This window comes from Coturnix japonica, chromosome 13 (assembly GCF_001577835.2).
Source record: "Coturnix japonica isolate 7356 chromosome 13, Coturnix japonica 2.1, whole genome shotgun sequence".
Classification (NCBI taxonomy): Eukaryota; Metazoa; Chordata; class Aves; order Galliformes; family Phasianidae; genus Coturnix; species Coturnix japonica.
This window is the reverse complement of record NC_029528.1, coordinates 15,125,149-15,136,165: the sequence shown is the minus strand read 5'-3', so window position 1 is coordinate 15,136,165 and position 11,017 is coordinate 15,125,149. Positions and strand designations below refer to the sequence as shown.

General features: G+C 60.7%; 3 protein-coding genes across 7 annotated transcripts; 1 reads left to right on the top strand and 2 right to left on the bottom strand.

Annotated features, from left to right (window-relative positions):
* On the bottom strand, positions 1 to 2,847 carry CD14 (CD14 molecule). Its single transcript, XM_032447400.1, has one exon. The coding sequence runs from the start codon at positions 2,826 to 2,828 to the stop codon at positions 1,302 to 1,304; it is 1,527 nt and encodes a 508-aa protein (XP_032303291.1). The 5' UTR covers positions 2,829 to 2,847; the 3' UTR covers positions 1 to 1,301.
* A 187-nt stretch (positions 2,848 to 3,034) lies between these two features.
* Positions 3,035 to 9,726, top strand: TMCO6 (transmembrane and coiled-coil domains 6). Of its 5 annotated transcripts, none has more exons than XM_032447398.1 (12): positions 3,035 to 3,630; positions 4,645 to 4,775; positions 4,914 to 5,023; positions 5,099 to 5,282; positions 5,478 to 5,582; positions 6,201 to 6,286; positions 6,748 to 6,864; positions 7,098 to 7,209; positions 7,293 to 7,467; positions 7,938 to 8,029; positions 8,562 to 8,729; positions 9,175 to 9,726. In XM_032447398.1, the coding sequence occupies exons 1-12, from the start codon at positions 3,060 to 3,062 to the stop codon at positions 9,346 to 9,348; spliced, it is 2,025 nt and encodes a 674-aa protein (XP_032303289.1). In that variant the 5' UTR covers positions 3,035 to 3,059; the 3' UTR covers positions 9,349 to 9,726. The 5 variants fall into 5 exon arrangements, 4 of the variants coding, with proteins under 4 accessions (XP_032303289.1, XP_032303288.1, XP_032303290.1 ...); XM_032447397.1 differs by having other exon boundaries at positions 7,935 to 8,029; XM_015876260.2 differs by lacking the exon at positions 3,035 to 3,630 and adding an exon at positions 4,377 to 4,544 and having other exon boundaries at positions 7,935 to 8,029.
* Positions 9,654 to 10,996, bottom strand: NDUFA2 (NADH:ubiquinone oxidoreductase subunit A2). Its single transcript, XM_015876266.2, has 3 exons — positions 10,863 to 10,996; positions 10,677 to 10,783; positions 9,654 to 9,841 (listed from the first exon to the last, which is right to left on the bottom strand). The coding sequence occupies exons 1-3, from the start codon at positions 10,964 to 10,966 to the stop codon at positions 9,750 to 9,752; spliced, it is 303 nt and encodes a 100-aa protein (XP_015731752.1). The 5' UTR covers positions 10,967 to 10,996; the 3' UTR covers positions 9,654 to 9,749.
* Positions 10,997 to 11,017: the final 21 nt, after the last annotated feature.

The window sequence follows — 11,017 nt, the reverse complement described above, 5'->3', positions numbered from 1 at the left end:
ACCCCAGCGTGTGGTGTGATGGGATGTGAGCCATTGGGTGTAGATGGGGAAACCGCCCAGTGTGTCCAGCGGGAGCAGAGAGGTGCTGATAAGGGTCAGTGATTTCCAGTATGCAGGGACTTCCCTTCCTGCTCTGCTGGGTGGAGGCGCTGCTCCCAGTTCCCAGAACAAACCCCAAGGTGCAAACACAGATACCGTACACACCCGCTCACACCATGCATAGACAGCAGCGGGTGGGCAGCCTGGCCCCACAGCTACTCCCAGCCCAGCCTGCATGCACTGACAGCCACACACAGAGCAAGGAGAGGTGACACTAACAAGGCCCAGGAGCAGATTTTAATGGGAAAGCAGAACAGAGCATGGCACAATCACTGCCCACCCCCAGCCAGCCCCCTCTCCCCTCCCTGCTCCTTTCCCAGCCACTCGTTGCGATCCCCCTGTGCAGACATGATGGAGCCCACCAGCACCACAAGGATGATGGATGAGCCAACTGGGGTGAGGAGCAGCAGGGCTGGACATAAGGCAAATTGAACCTGGCACAGAGCACAGCAAGGCCCTGGGCTGTCAGGGGAGGGTCAGCCTCACCTCGGTGCCCAGGACTGTGATGGAACCGGTAATGTCAGGAGCCATCATGGACCAGTTAAAGGTCAGCCATGGGATCAGGCCCAAAGAGTTGTGGTCAGTGGAGTTAAATCCAGTTGGCGGCCAGTCATGAGTGGTGTCCAGTACTGGGACTCTTCTATTTAATATCTTTATTAATGATCAGTGGCTCCCTGACTTGGATCAGGAATGGTGTGCTGATTAGGGAGCTCATCCTGTACCCTGCACTGGTGAGACCTCACCTCGAGTGCTGTGTTCAGTTTGGGGCACCTCAGTACAGAAGGGACATGGTTGGTCTCTTCTACTGCTGACAGGATGAGGGGAAATGGCCTCAGGTTGTGCCAGGGGAGCTTTAGGCTGGATATCAGGACAAACCTATTTACAAAAAGGGCTGTTAGGCGCTGCAATGGGCTGCCCGGGGAGGGGGGTGAGTCACCATCCCTGGGTGTGTTTAAGAACCACCTGGACATGGAGCTCAGGGCCGTGATTGAGCTGAGGGCTGTTAGTGAGGGCAGGATGGCCGGGCTGCGGTTGGACTCGATGATCCTGAAGGTTCTGATTCTATCTCAAGAGATCTGTTCCAACCTTAATGTTTATAAGAGGATTCCAAAATTCACGTTGGGAAAACCATCCCTACTGCGGGACAGCGCCGGGTACAGCCCTGCCCGCAGTGAGTGCGCTGTGGGACACCAGGACATCCCTTACAATCGCTCCGCGCTGCCGCAATCATCCTGCCCGCGCCCCGGGCCACGCTGACACCGTGGCCGCACCCCCCGGCACCACAGCAGCCCGGCAGCCACGCAGAGCAGCGCCAGGACCGTGCAGACGGGAGCCAGCACTGCGGCGGGGCTGCACTGCAGCACGGAGGTGGGCACGTCCCGCAGCATCACGCCCCGGTAGCGGGCAGGAGCGCGGCACACGTAGCCCTGCGGCCACCCCCGGCCCAAACACCCCGCGGCCGCCAGCGCCTGCACGGCCCCGGCCCCGGAGCACGAGCAGTTGAAGGGGTTCCCGGCCGCCGTCACGTCCCGCAGGTTCCCCACGTCCCGCGGCAGCTCCGCGATCAGGTTGTTGTCCACGTGCAGCGTGAGCAGCGCGGGGCAGCCCCGCACCGACGGCGCGGCCGGCAGCGCGTTGTGACTGAGGAAAAGAGCCCGCAGGGAGCGCAGGGACACGGCCACGGTGCGGAGCCGGTTGGAGCTGAGGTCCAGCACCTCCAGGTCGGGCGGTAGAGGTGTGAGCACTTGGTCCAAACCGGCGCTGGACAAGTTAAGGACGCGCAGGGTGTCCGGCCAGCGGCACGAGGACGAGGCGGTGCCGGCGCTGAGCGCGTTGTGGCTGAGGTCCAGGTGCCGCAGCTCGCCCAGCAGCCCCACGGTGCCGCACACAGCGCGGAACGACGTCAGGTTGTTGTGCTGCAAACTCAGCACCCGCAGCTGCGGGAAGGAGCCCCGGCACAAGGCGGCTGCCAGGCCGGCATCCCCCAGGCTGTTACGGGCCAGGTCCAGCGAGCGCAGGGCTCCCAGCGCCCGGCCCAGGGCACAGGGCAGCGCGTCCAGCCGCGATGCGGTGACCGACAGCTCCCGCAGCGCTCCCAGCCACCGGCCGAGCGGGGACAAGTCCAGCTCGCGGCCCCGCAGCTCGGGGGCCGTCACGTTGTGGAAGCGCAGGGACACGATGGGCAGGATCCGACCATCCATGTCCGCCCAGCTGCTCCTCCCCACGAAGCTGCAGCTCTCAAACACCATCTCCTGCACCCGAGTGTAGGAGAAGAACCGCAGGACGCGGGCCAGGAGCACCTCGGGAACCACAAGGTCCGAAAAGATGATCTTCCTGATCTCCAGGGTGCCCAGCATGTCGATGGTGGAGTCGTCCAGCTCCTGGACGGGGAAGTCGGCGTATTTCTCCAGGTCTCCCCCCTGGAACTCCACGGTGGAGGCTGCGAGGCACTGGATGACGCTGCCGGCGCTCTGCTCGGTCAGCCTGTAGCACAGGCAGAACTCCTGCGTGCGGTTGAAGACGCACCGACCCTCGACCTGCTGCAGCCCCAGCGCCACGAGCAGCAGCGCGGCCCCACGCGTGGGGAGCAGCCTGGGAACCAGACGGCGCTGAGCGGGGCGGCCGGTGGGACTGCGGCCAATGGGGCCGCCCTGACCCACATCAGCCCCGCGGAGCGGCCCTTCCCGACCCCACGCTGCCCTCCCCGCCGGTGGGTGCTGCGCTGCCATGACTCAGAGCAGGGCTCCAGCCCCGCGCCGTCACCAGCACGACACCCCGCCCGCTCCACCTGCTCCTGCGTGGTGCCGCTCTGCCCCAAAACGAGACCTCAGCGGCAGCGGGGCTGCAGATGGGGCACGTCGCTGCTGGGTGCTGCCCACGAGCAGCCGGAAAACATCCCAGATTTGGAGAAACGAGAAACGCTGAGCGCAGCAGAGCCGGATCTGCTGGTTTGAGCCAATATGGGACAGCCGCAGCTCTGTTTCCGTGCAATCTGGGGCAGGAAATTGCAAAAGAGAGCTTTGTATTTTCCTTCTGCCGGTCCAGGGATGTTCCTCATTACCAGCCCCGACGGGAAAGAGGAAAATCATTTCTGGGGATGCCCGTCCCCCCCCCCGCCGGCACCACGTCCTGCTCCGCAGCCCAGAGAACTGCAGGCTGTGACCGGAGCAGTAACCTGGGGTACCCCGAGCTCCCAGGTTCGGCTGACTCGGCTCTGCCAAAAAGGTGCCGTGAAGGAGCCGGAAGGGCTCCGCTCCAGGGCTCCGCTCCAGCCCTCCGCCTGTCCGGCCCAGAGCAGCCCCAGCCCGCCCCGCGAGCCCCGCACACCCCCCGGGGTCGGAGCTCTCCCGGCGCCCACCTCCCGGGGGTCTCCGTGCCCGGCCGCTCCCACCTCCCCACCCCCCGCAGTTGGGCCGCGCTGTGTCTCACCGGGCAGCCCCGGCGCAGCGCTGTGCGCCCCGCGGTGCTTCCTCCAGCCGCTGCCAACAGCTCCGCGCCGCCGATCCCGCCTCCAGCGCAGCGGAACCGCAGGTGCGTCCCGGCCCCGGCGGCGCTTTTTAGCTCCGTCCGGCCCCGCTTCGCTTTAGCGGCTCCTCCCGCCGCTCCCGGCAACAGGCGGCACCGCCCGCATTGAGCTCCCGGCCCGGCCGCTTCCTGAGCGGGACGGGACCGCGGTGCCACGGGAAGCAGCGGGAGAGTCACTGTGCCGAGAGCGGCCCCGACGGCACCGCGGGACCGAGCGAGATGTGCGGGGTGTGCGGGATGTGCGGGGTGTGCGGGGTGTGCGGGATGTGCGGGGTGTGCGGGGTGTGCGGGATGTGCGGGATGTGCGGGGTGTGCGGGATGTGCGGGGTGTGCGGGATGTGCGGGATGTGCGGGATGTGCGGGGTGTGTCGGGTGTGCGGGGTGTGCGGGATGTGCGGGCAGCGCCAGCGCCCTGACCGCCCCGTGCTGCTGTTCGGGACCGTGTGAGTGTGTGTGTGTGTGTGTGTGAGTGTGTGTGTGTGAGTGAGTGAGTGTGTGTGTGTGTGTGTGTGTGTGTGTGTATTTATGTGTGTGTGTGTGTGAGGGCGGTGAGGCGCCGCACGGGGTGCACAGAGCGGTGGCGGTGCCCCATCCCTGCAGACAGACACGGTCCGGCCGGGCGGGCTGTGAGCACTGACGGGGCGGTGGGTCCCGGTGTGGGGCGGTGGGTGCCGCTGTGGCTGCAGGGGCTGGGTGACCTTTGGGGTCCGTTCGACACAAACGGCTCCCGGTTCCCAACAGCCCCAACCGACACCGCTCCGCTCCCATCCCCGCCCGGCGTTGTGGGCAGGGCCGGATCCGGTCACGCGGCGCCGCGCTCCGCCCCGCTCGTCCCGCAGCCATGTGGAGGAGGCGGCGCGGGGCCGGGCCCGGGGGCGGCGCGGAGCAGCTGCGGGAGCGGCGGAGGGAACGGGAAGCAGGTGGGGAACGGGACGAGGGACGGGGCTGCGGGGCGGGGCGGGTTGGAGCGGCCGCCCCGTCTGGGAGCAGCGTTGTCAGCCCGCACCGCTCCGCACGCAGCGCTGCGCAAGGCCCGGAGGGAACAGCAGCTGGTCAGCAAACGGCTCCTGCGGGAGGACGAGGCGGAGAACGGGCGGGATGGAGCGGGGGATGCGGCGGAGGCGGCCGTGGAACCGGCCCCGCAGGGCGAGGTGAGAGCGGGGCGGTCGCACGGCGGCGGTGGCTTCACGGGGCGGGACGGGCGGGCTGGGAGTGCGGTGCCTCGCGGGAACGTGCGCTGCGCCGCGGCGAGTCCTGACCCCTTCACCCCTTCACCCCGGTGCCGCCAGGTCTCGGAGCTGCTCCGGGGCGCACAGCGGGGCTGTGAGGATCGCAGGACGTGGCTGAGGCGGCTCCGCCGGGCGCTGCAGAGCAAAGAGACGCAGCAGCAGTTCGTCAGGTGAGCACAGCCCGTCCCGTCCCGTCCCGTCCCGTCCCGTCCCGCTGTGCAGGCAGTAGCTCCGTGTGCCCGCAGGTTGGACGGTGCCGTTCGGACGCTGGTCGGGCTGTTCACCTGCAGCCGGCCCGACGTGCAGCTGGAGGCGGCACGCTGCCTGCACGAGCTGTCCCACTCCAGTGATGCTGCCGTGGCCGAGGCGTGTGTGCCCGTCACCTCCTACCTGCTGACGTACCTCTCGGGACACAGCGTGGAGCTCACGGTGAGGCCATTGCCCCCTCTGACTCCCCATAAGCCTGTGGAAGGAGCTGTTCTGGCCGGCTGAGCCTGCTGCTCTCGTGTGGAAGTGTTGGTTGGAAGGGATGCTCTGGAGGGCTCTGTCCCTTTGGAGCCAGTCTGTGCCCTGCTCAGGTGGAGCTGGTCAGCCCTGCACGGAGATGACCTGCTCTCGTTTCAGGAGCTGTGTCTGTACACACTGGGCAACCTGGTAGTGGAAAGCAAAGTTGTGAGGAAGAAGCTTCTGCCTCAGGGCATTATTCCAGTGCTGGCATCCTGCATCCAGGTGGGTGAAGTAGCTCTTCCCACGCCCTTCCCCATAAAGAGACCTTTTCTTCGGCCTTCAGACACTGTCTGACTGAATTACCAGCCCTCCTTCCACATAAGCAGAGCCCCTTCTGCACAGGGCTGTCCTCTTGTGGGCAGGGGTCTCCCCTGGGCGCCCTGCACTGCTCTGTGTGGGCTCAGGTTACCACTTGTACCCCAGTCCAGCTGAACGTCTCATGTCCATCATCACCACGGCCTGCAGACATTCTCTCATGCAGTGAGCTGCAGGCGTCTTCCCTCAGTGCAGTTTGGGCTCAGCAGGTTTAGGAGGCCAATATAGTGAGCAGGGCCTCCCCTGCAGATATAGGGGTGCAGGGCAGCACCAATGCCATGTTTGGCTCCTGAATCCCCACAACCACAGCCCCTGTGAATGTGGGGGGAGGTGGGAAGGGGAGGGGATGCAGCTCAGCTTAAGTATAGCCTGTTCATGTGAGGCCTGAGCTGGAGTTACAACTCCCAGTCTGCTCCTTTGGAAGGCTGTGCTACATGCAGGCATTGCCCTTTCAGTGGCACACAGCTGGTGCTTTGGGCCCTCCTGGCTCTGCTGTGGGTGTCACTTTGTTCTGTTTGGTTGCAGTCCCCACATGAGGCCGTGCTGGAAGGTCTGGGTTATGTCTTGTCACAGCTCCTCCAGGCCAAGGAAGCCCCCACCGAGATCATTCCGTGAGTCTGAGCTTTGTACCCTGCACCACCACGTGCCCCGGGGCCCTGCGTGGTATTTGCGTGCCAGAGACAATGATGCATTTCCCATCCCAGTGATGTTAATAATTCAGAGCAGTCTCCTGCTGAACTATGGAGGCTGTTTTGTAGATCGGGGTGCCAGGATTGACTCTCTTCCCTCAGCTTAATCTGAGTGGATAGCTTTGGTATTTCAGTAAAGGACAGTGTGAATGGGGCAGGCCAGTGGGGAAATTCTGGCTGTATTTCTCTGGCTTTGGAAAAGATCAGTTTGACACCCAGTGCCAAAAATGTGACTGCAGCCGAGGTGTTTGAGTGCCCCCAGGACCTGCCACTGACAGGGGAGCATTGCTGATGCTGAGACTGTAGCCCTTATCCAAGAGGGTTATCAGTTATCTGTCCTGCTCTGGCCAGTGCCTCCATTAACTCTGCTGTTCTGATCCCAGGTTGGTTCTGGACTCCGTTCTACCCCAGCACATGCTTCGACTGGTTTGCTCTGGCCTCAAGTTTGGGACAGGAGCCGCAGTAGAGTTTGCATGGTGCCTCCACTACATTGTTTGTTGGTAAATGCATTTTTATCCTCAAGTTGAGTTCCCTGGGGGCAGCCAAACACAGAATAACAAAGGATCTACTGGCTGGAGCATAAGCCTGTGTGGAGCCCATGGTTGCGGGTTGGGATCCTGATTACCTTCCTTCACCCCTTTCCCTTTGGAAAGCATTTTCTCTTCCATCTGTACTTGGAGAAGGAGCAGGGCTGTTGTTTCCTGACCTACATAAGTAATGTTTTCCTTTGCAGCCATACACCCAACGTGGAGCTGATGTCTCTGGGGGCTGTGCCTGCTCTCACCTCACTCCTGTGTGACATCGCTTCTGAAATCTCTCAAAGTGATTCTGAGGGCCTGGAGCTGGTAAGACACAGGCAGGGTTGGCCTTTGTTTGTGTTGCTTTGGTGATGTGGGGCTGACCGAAAGGCTCTTCCATGCTGTCAAAGCTCATCTGCCCGGTTGTGCGGTGCCTCGGCAATCTGCTCGCAGAAGAGACAGGCCATGAAGCCCAGCCCCAAGATGAGCGCCTGCTCGTGGCCCTCTTCATCATCATGGAGTGCTGCCTGCAGCAGCACCCGTTCATCGTACCGGAGAGTCTCTGGCTGCTGAACAACCTCACAGGTGAGTGTCCCTGTGGGGCTGTAAGCAGAGCTTGAGTTGCCAGGATCTGCTCTGCCTGACTGCAGGCGTGGAGGTCATTGCACAAGGAGCCTCCAGCAGAGCCATGCTGTGTGGTGACACTGCCAGGCCCTGAGGGACTGCCAGGTGGCGTCTCGCATCATACAGATGGCACTGCGTTGGGGATGGAAAAGTGCTCTTTTCTAAGGCGTAACAGCAGAAATACTCCTGAATTAGCCAGGCTCTTCCCCTCACGCACATTTCCTCCTTGACTGAGTTTCCAGGATAGGTTTTGAGTTTGGTAAGGTGCAGTGAGACCCTGTCTGCTGGCACTTGCTTTGTCTAAGCTGGTCTGTCCTGTGCTGTGAGCATGCCTTGCACTTGCAAAGAGCAGTCAGCACATACCAAGTCTGTGCCTCGTGCATTGAGGCCTCGATTTCATTAATGTATTTATTCTCTGCCCATTGTAGCAGATGAGCCCTTCTTCTGCTCTGCTCTGCTCTCTATGGACTTGCTCCCAGCCCTGCTGCAGCTCCTGCCACATTCCCAGACAGTGAGCGTGTTGGTAAGGCCTTCCTTTGTGCCTCACATCTATGGAGAGCTCTGAACTTTCACAAACGTGAGTCGTGTGTGTGCAGTGCTCAAGTTGAAGTCAGCATGAGTCAGGTCTAACAACTTCATAGACAGTCTGGTGTGGTGGTAACGTCATTGTCTGTGTCCTCTGAAGTTGCTGCTTCTGCCTGGTCAGTCTTATCCTGGCAGAGGGATTCCCTGCCTGAGGACATGGGACATATGCTAACTTGAGACCAGGCCTGCCTGCACCTGGGCTGAGCCTAGGAAGGCCACTGCCACCTTCTTTTGGAAGCCTCTAAAGCTGAAGGGAAGGGTCTCAAGGGATGCTCTCCTAAGGGGTGATGAAACGGACTGCTCCAGAGGGATCCTGCTGAGAGAAAGCAGGACATGCAGACGAGCAGTGCCTCAGGGGATGGGAAAAGCTTTTGCAGAGCATTCAAAAGCCACCAGGAGGAGTTCTGAGGAATAGAGGAGGAGTTCTTTGCAGAGCGCTCCTTGTTCACTCTCGTGGCTTCTCCGTGCAGGTCTTGACAGTGCTGTGCAACATAGCAGAGAAGGGCCCAGCCTACTGCCAGCAGCTGCACCAGCAAGATGCCCTTCCTGTGCTGCTGCATGTTCTCATGGTACCCAACCCTGAGGTGGTGGGGCAGTGCCTGGAGCTGCTGCACCTCCTCTTCCTGCACTGGCCACAGGTGGGTGTTATCATTTAAACAGGAGTATTTTCACTTGTTCATTCTCTCTCCCCTCACTCCTCAGCACCCAGATACTCATCTGAAACGGGAACCACTTGTGTGACAGTCGGAAGCCTTTCTCTTGTCTCTGGGGGGCAGCTCCTTTATGATAATAATTTTTCTGTGCATGTTACTTGCCCCCTCTGTAAGTCAGAACTGTTATGTGGGGAAGCGTTGTTTTCCTTCCATTGTCCTCACTTTAAGCTCTACACACTCAGACCAGTGATCAGAAGAGCTGGATTTACCTGGTGGATCCCTTCAGCCCTGTAGTGTATCTGGTGGATCCCTTCAGCCCTGACCCCTGTGCTGAACAAGGGGAATCCAGGCCCAGCACTGATGGGGTAGATGCAGGCATGTCAGCCTGGAGCAGCATCCAGCCCACGCTCACTCCTCCTTCCTCACACAGGTTGCTGTTGACTTTGTCAGACAAGGAGGGCACCAGATGCTCGAGCAGCACCAGAACACCCCAGAACTCCAGGAGCGGGTGCGAGCACTGCTGGACATGGCCCTGCAGCCACTGGGTGCCTCTGTGTTTAGTTCTCCATCTGCTGCATCATCCACTTTCTCCCAGATGACATAACCTGTCCTCCTGACCTGAGGAAGAATAAACTGTTCACCCCGTGCCTTGCTCTCCTGCACCACTGCCTGAGGGCTCGTTGGGTGGTCAGATTATCTGCAAGCAGCAGTGCTGGCCCTACAGGAAATGCTGGTCATGGTGTCCCGGTCATGGTGTAAGCACTGTCAAGGTGCCCTGTGCCTCCCTGCTATGTAGGGCAGGGGCAGAGCTGAGCTGCAACCAGTACAGAAAGGTTCCTGTTGCTGCAGAGGAGGTGTACAAACACTGCTGGATTTACTGCTACAGTTTTAAAACCCAAGAAGCGATGCTCAGGAGAAGCATGTACATTTATGTGATTAAGTTAAGGACACACATCTTACATTAAACATTGCAAGTAAAGCATTCCGTGTGTTTGCTGGCTGTCTTCACACCTTGCCTTTCACAATGTTCTCCAAGGCCTTCGCCACTTCGTCCACACTGAGGTTATGCAGCGACACACTTTTCTCCTTGCCAAACTCTGCAGAAAAGAGGGAGGGTTGGGCTTCATTCTATTGTTCTGCTGAAGGGTGAACCAAGGCCTCGCTTTGGGTTTCCCAGGGCCAGTGTCACCACCCCTCAGCTCCCTGCTGTCCCCAGGTCCTTCCCGTGCCCTAGTTACTCTTTCCACCTTTCTTGACCCCGCTGCTCAGTGATATCCCTTGGAGAAACCAACGTACCCTACCACATTTGCTCACCTCTTAAAATCAGGGCACTGCAGCTGAGCAGAGGCCACTGTGATGTCCCAAAGTGATCAACCCGGTTTGGCTTTTGGCTCATGTAAAGACTATCACAACCCCCTCAGAAAAACTGTGCTGAAAAACTCACTGCTCCTATAGTAGCCCTTACTGGGGGCTCTATCTTCCTGCAAATCACAAAGAGACACAGATACCTGCAGGTTGGTGCTGGCACTAGGGTTCTCCTATTTGAAAGGTGAGTACATCTGGGGGGACCTCAGTGCAGCCTTCCAGTGCTTAAAGGGAACTTACAAGCAAGATGGAGAGCCACTTCTTACACTTTATGAGAACAGGACAAGGAAGGAAGGCTTTAAAACAGGGAGACTTGGGCCAGATGTGTGGAGGAAACCCCTCACCCGGAGGGCACTGAGGGGGCAGTGCTGCTCATAGCTGGGGGGGGGCCATTCTACGATGGGCCCTGAGCAGCCTGAGCTGGGGGGGAAGGTTGGGGAAGGCACTGAGCTGCTGCTGGCGGCTTTGGGACAAAAGCAAAGCACTCACAGCACACAGAGCACACACTCACAGCACACACACACCATACACAGCACACAGCACACTCACTCTCACTCACTCACTCACCGTATCTCGCCCACAGCCGGGGCTGCACCCCGGAGCACTCTCGGATGAGGATGGGGAAGTCGGGGTTCGCCTGCTTCAGCGTCACGTAGTGCTGCTCGATGAACTCCCTGCCAAGGGCAGCAGCCGTCACAGCCCGGTACAGCCCTATACGACCCTGTACAGCCCCCGTCCCGGTCCCGGTCTCACCTGACTCCCCGGCTGCCATCAGATCGCTGACACAGATGTACTCGCAGCTCCCTCAGCCCGCGGCCCAACCCGCCCCCGATGCCCCTCACCGCCGCCGCCGCCATCTTGAGCTCTTCCGCCGGAAGCACAAGGAGCGTGACCCCGGCACTCAGCCA

Excerpts from the sequence above, each read along its gene's own strand:
- CD14 (XM_032447400.1), bottom strand. The coding sequence starts at position 2,828 with ATGGCAGCGCAGCACCCACCGGCGGGGAGGGCAGCGTGGGGTCGGGAA.
- NDUFA2 (XM_015876266.2), bottom strand. The coding sequence starts at position 10,966 with ATGGCGGCGGCGGCGGTGAGGGGCATCGGGGGCGGGTTGGGCCGCGGG. Across the intron at positions 10,784-10,862 it reads GATGGCAGCCGGGGAGTCAG|GGAGTTCATCGAGCAGCACT; the intron begins GTGAGACCGGGA and ends TGCCCTTGGCAG. Across the intron at positions 9,842-10,676 it reads CCGGCTGTGGGCGAGATACG|AGTTTGGCAAGGAGAAAAGT; the intron begins GTGAGTGAGTGA and ends TCTTTTCTGCAG.
- TMCO6 (XM_032447397.1), top strand. The coding sequence starts at position 3,060 with ATGGGACAGCCGCAGCTCTGTTTCCGTGCAATCTGGGGCAGGAAATTG. Across the intron at positions 4,776-4,913 it reads AACCGGCCCCGCAGGGCGAG|GTCTCGGAGCTGCTCCGGGG; the intron begins GTGAGAGCGGGG and ends CGGTGCCGCCAG. Across the intron at positions 5,024-5,098 it reads ACGCAGCAGCAGTTCGTCAG|GTTGGACGGTGCCGTTCGGA; the intron begins GTGAGCACAGCC and ends GTGTGCCCGCAG.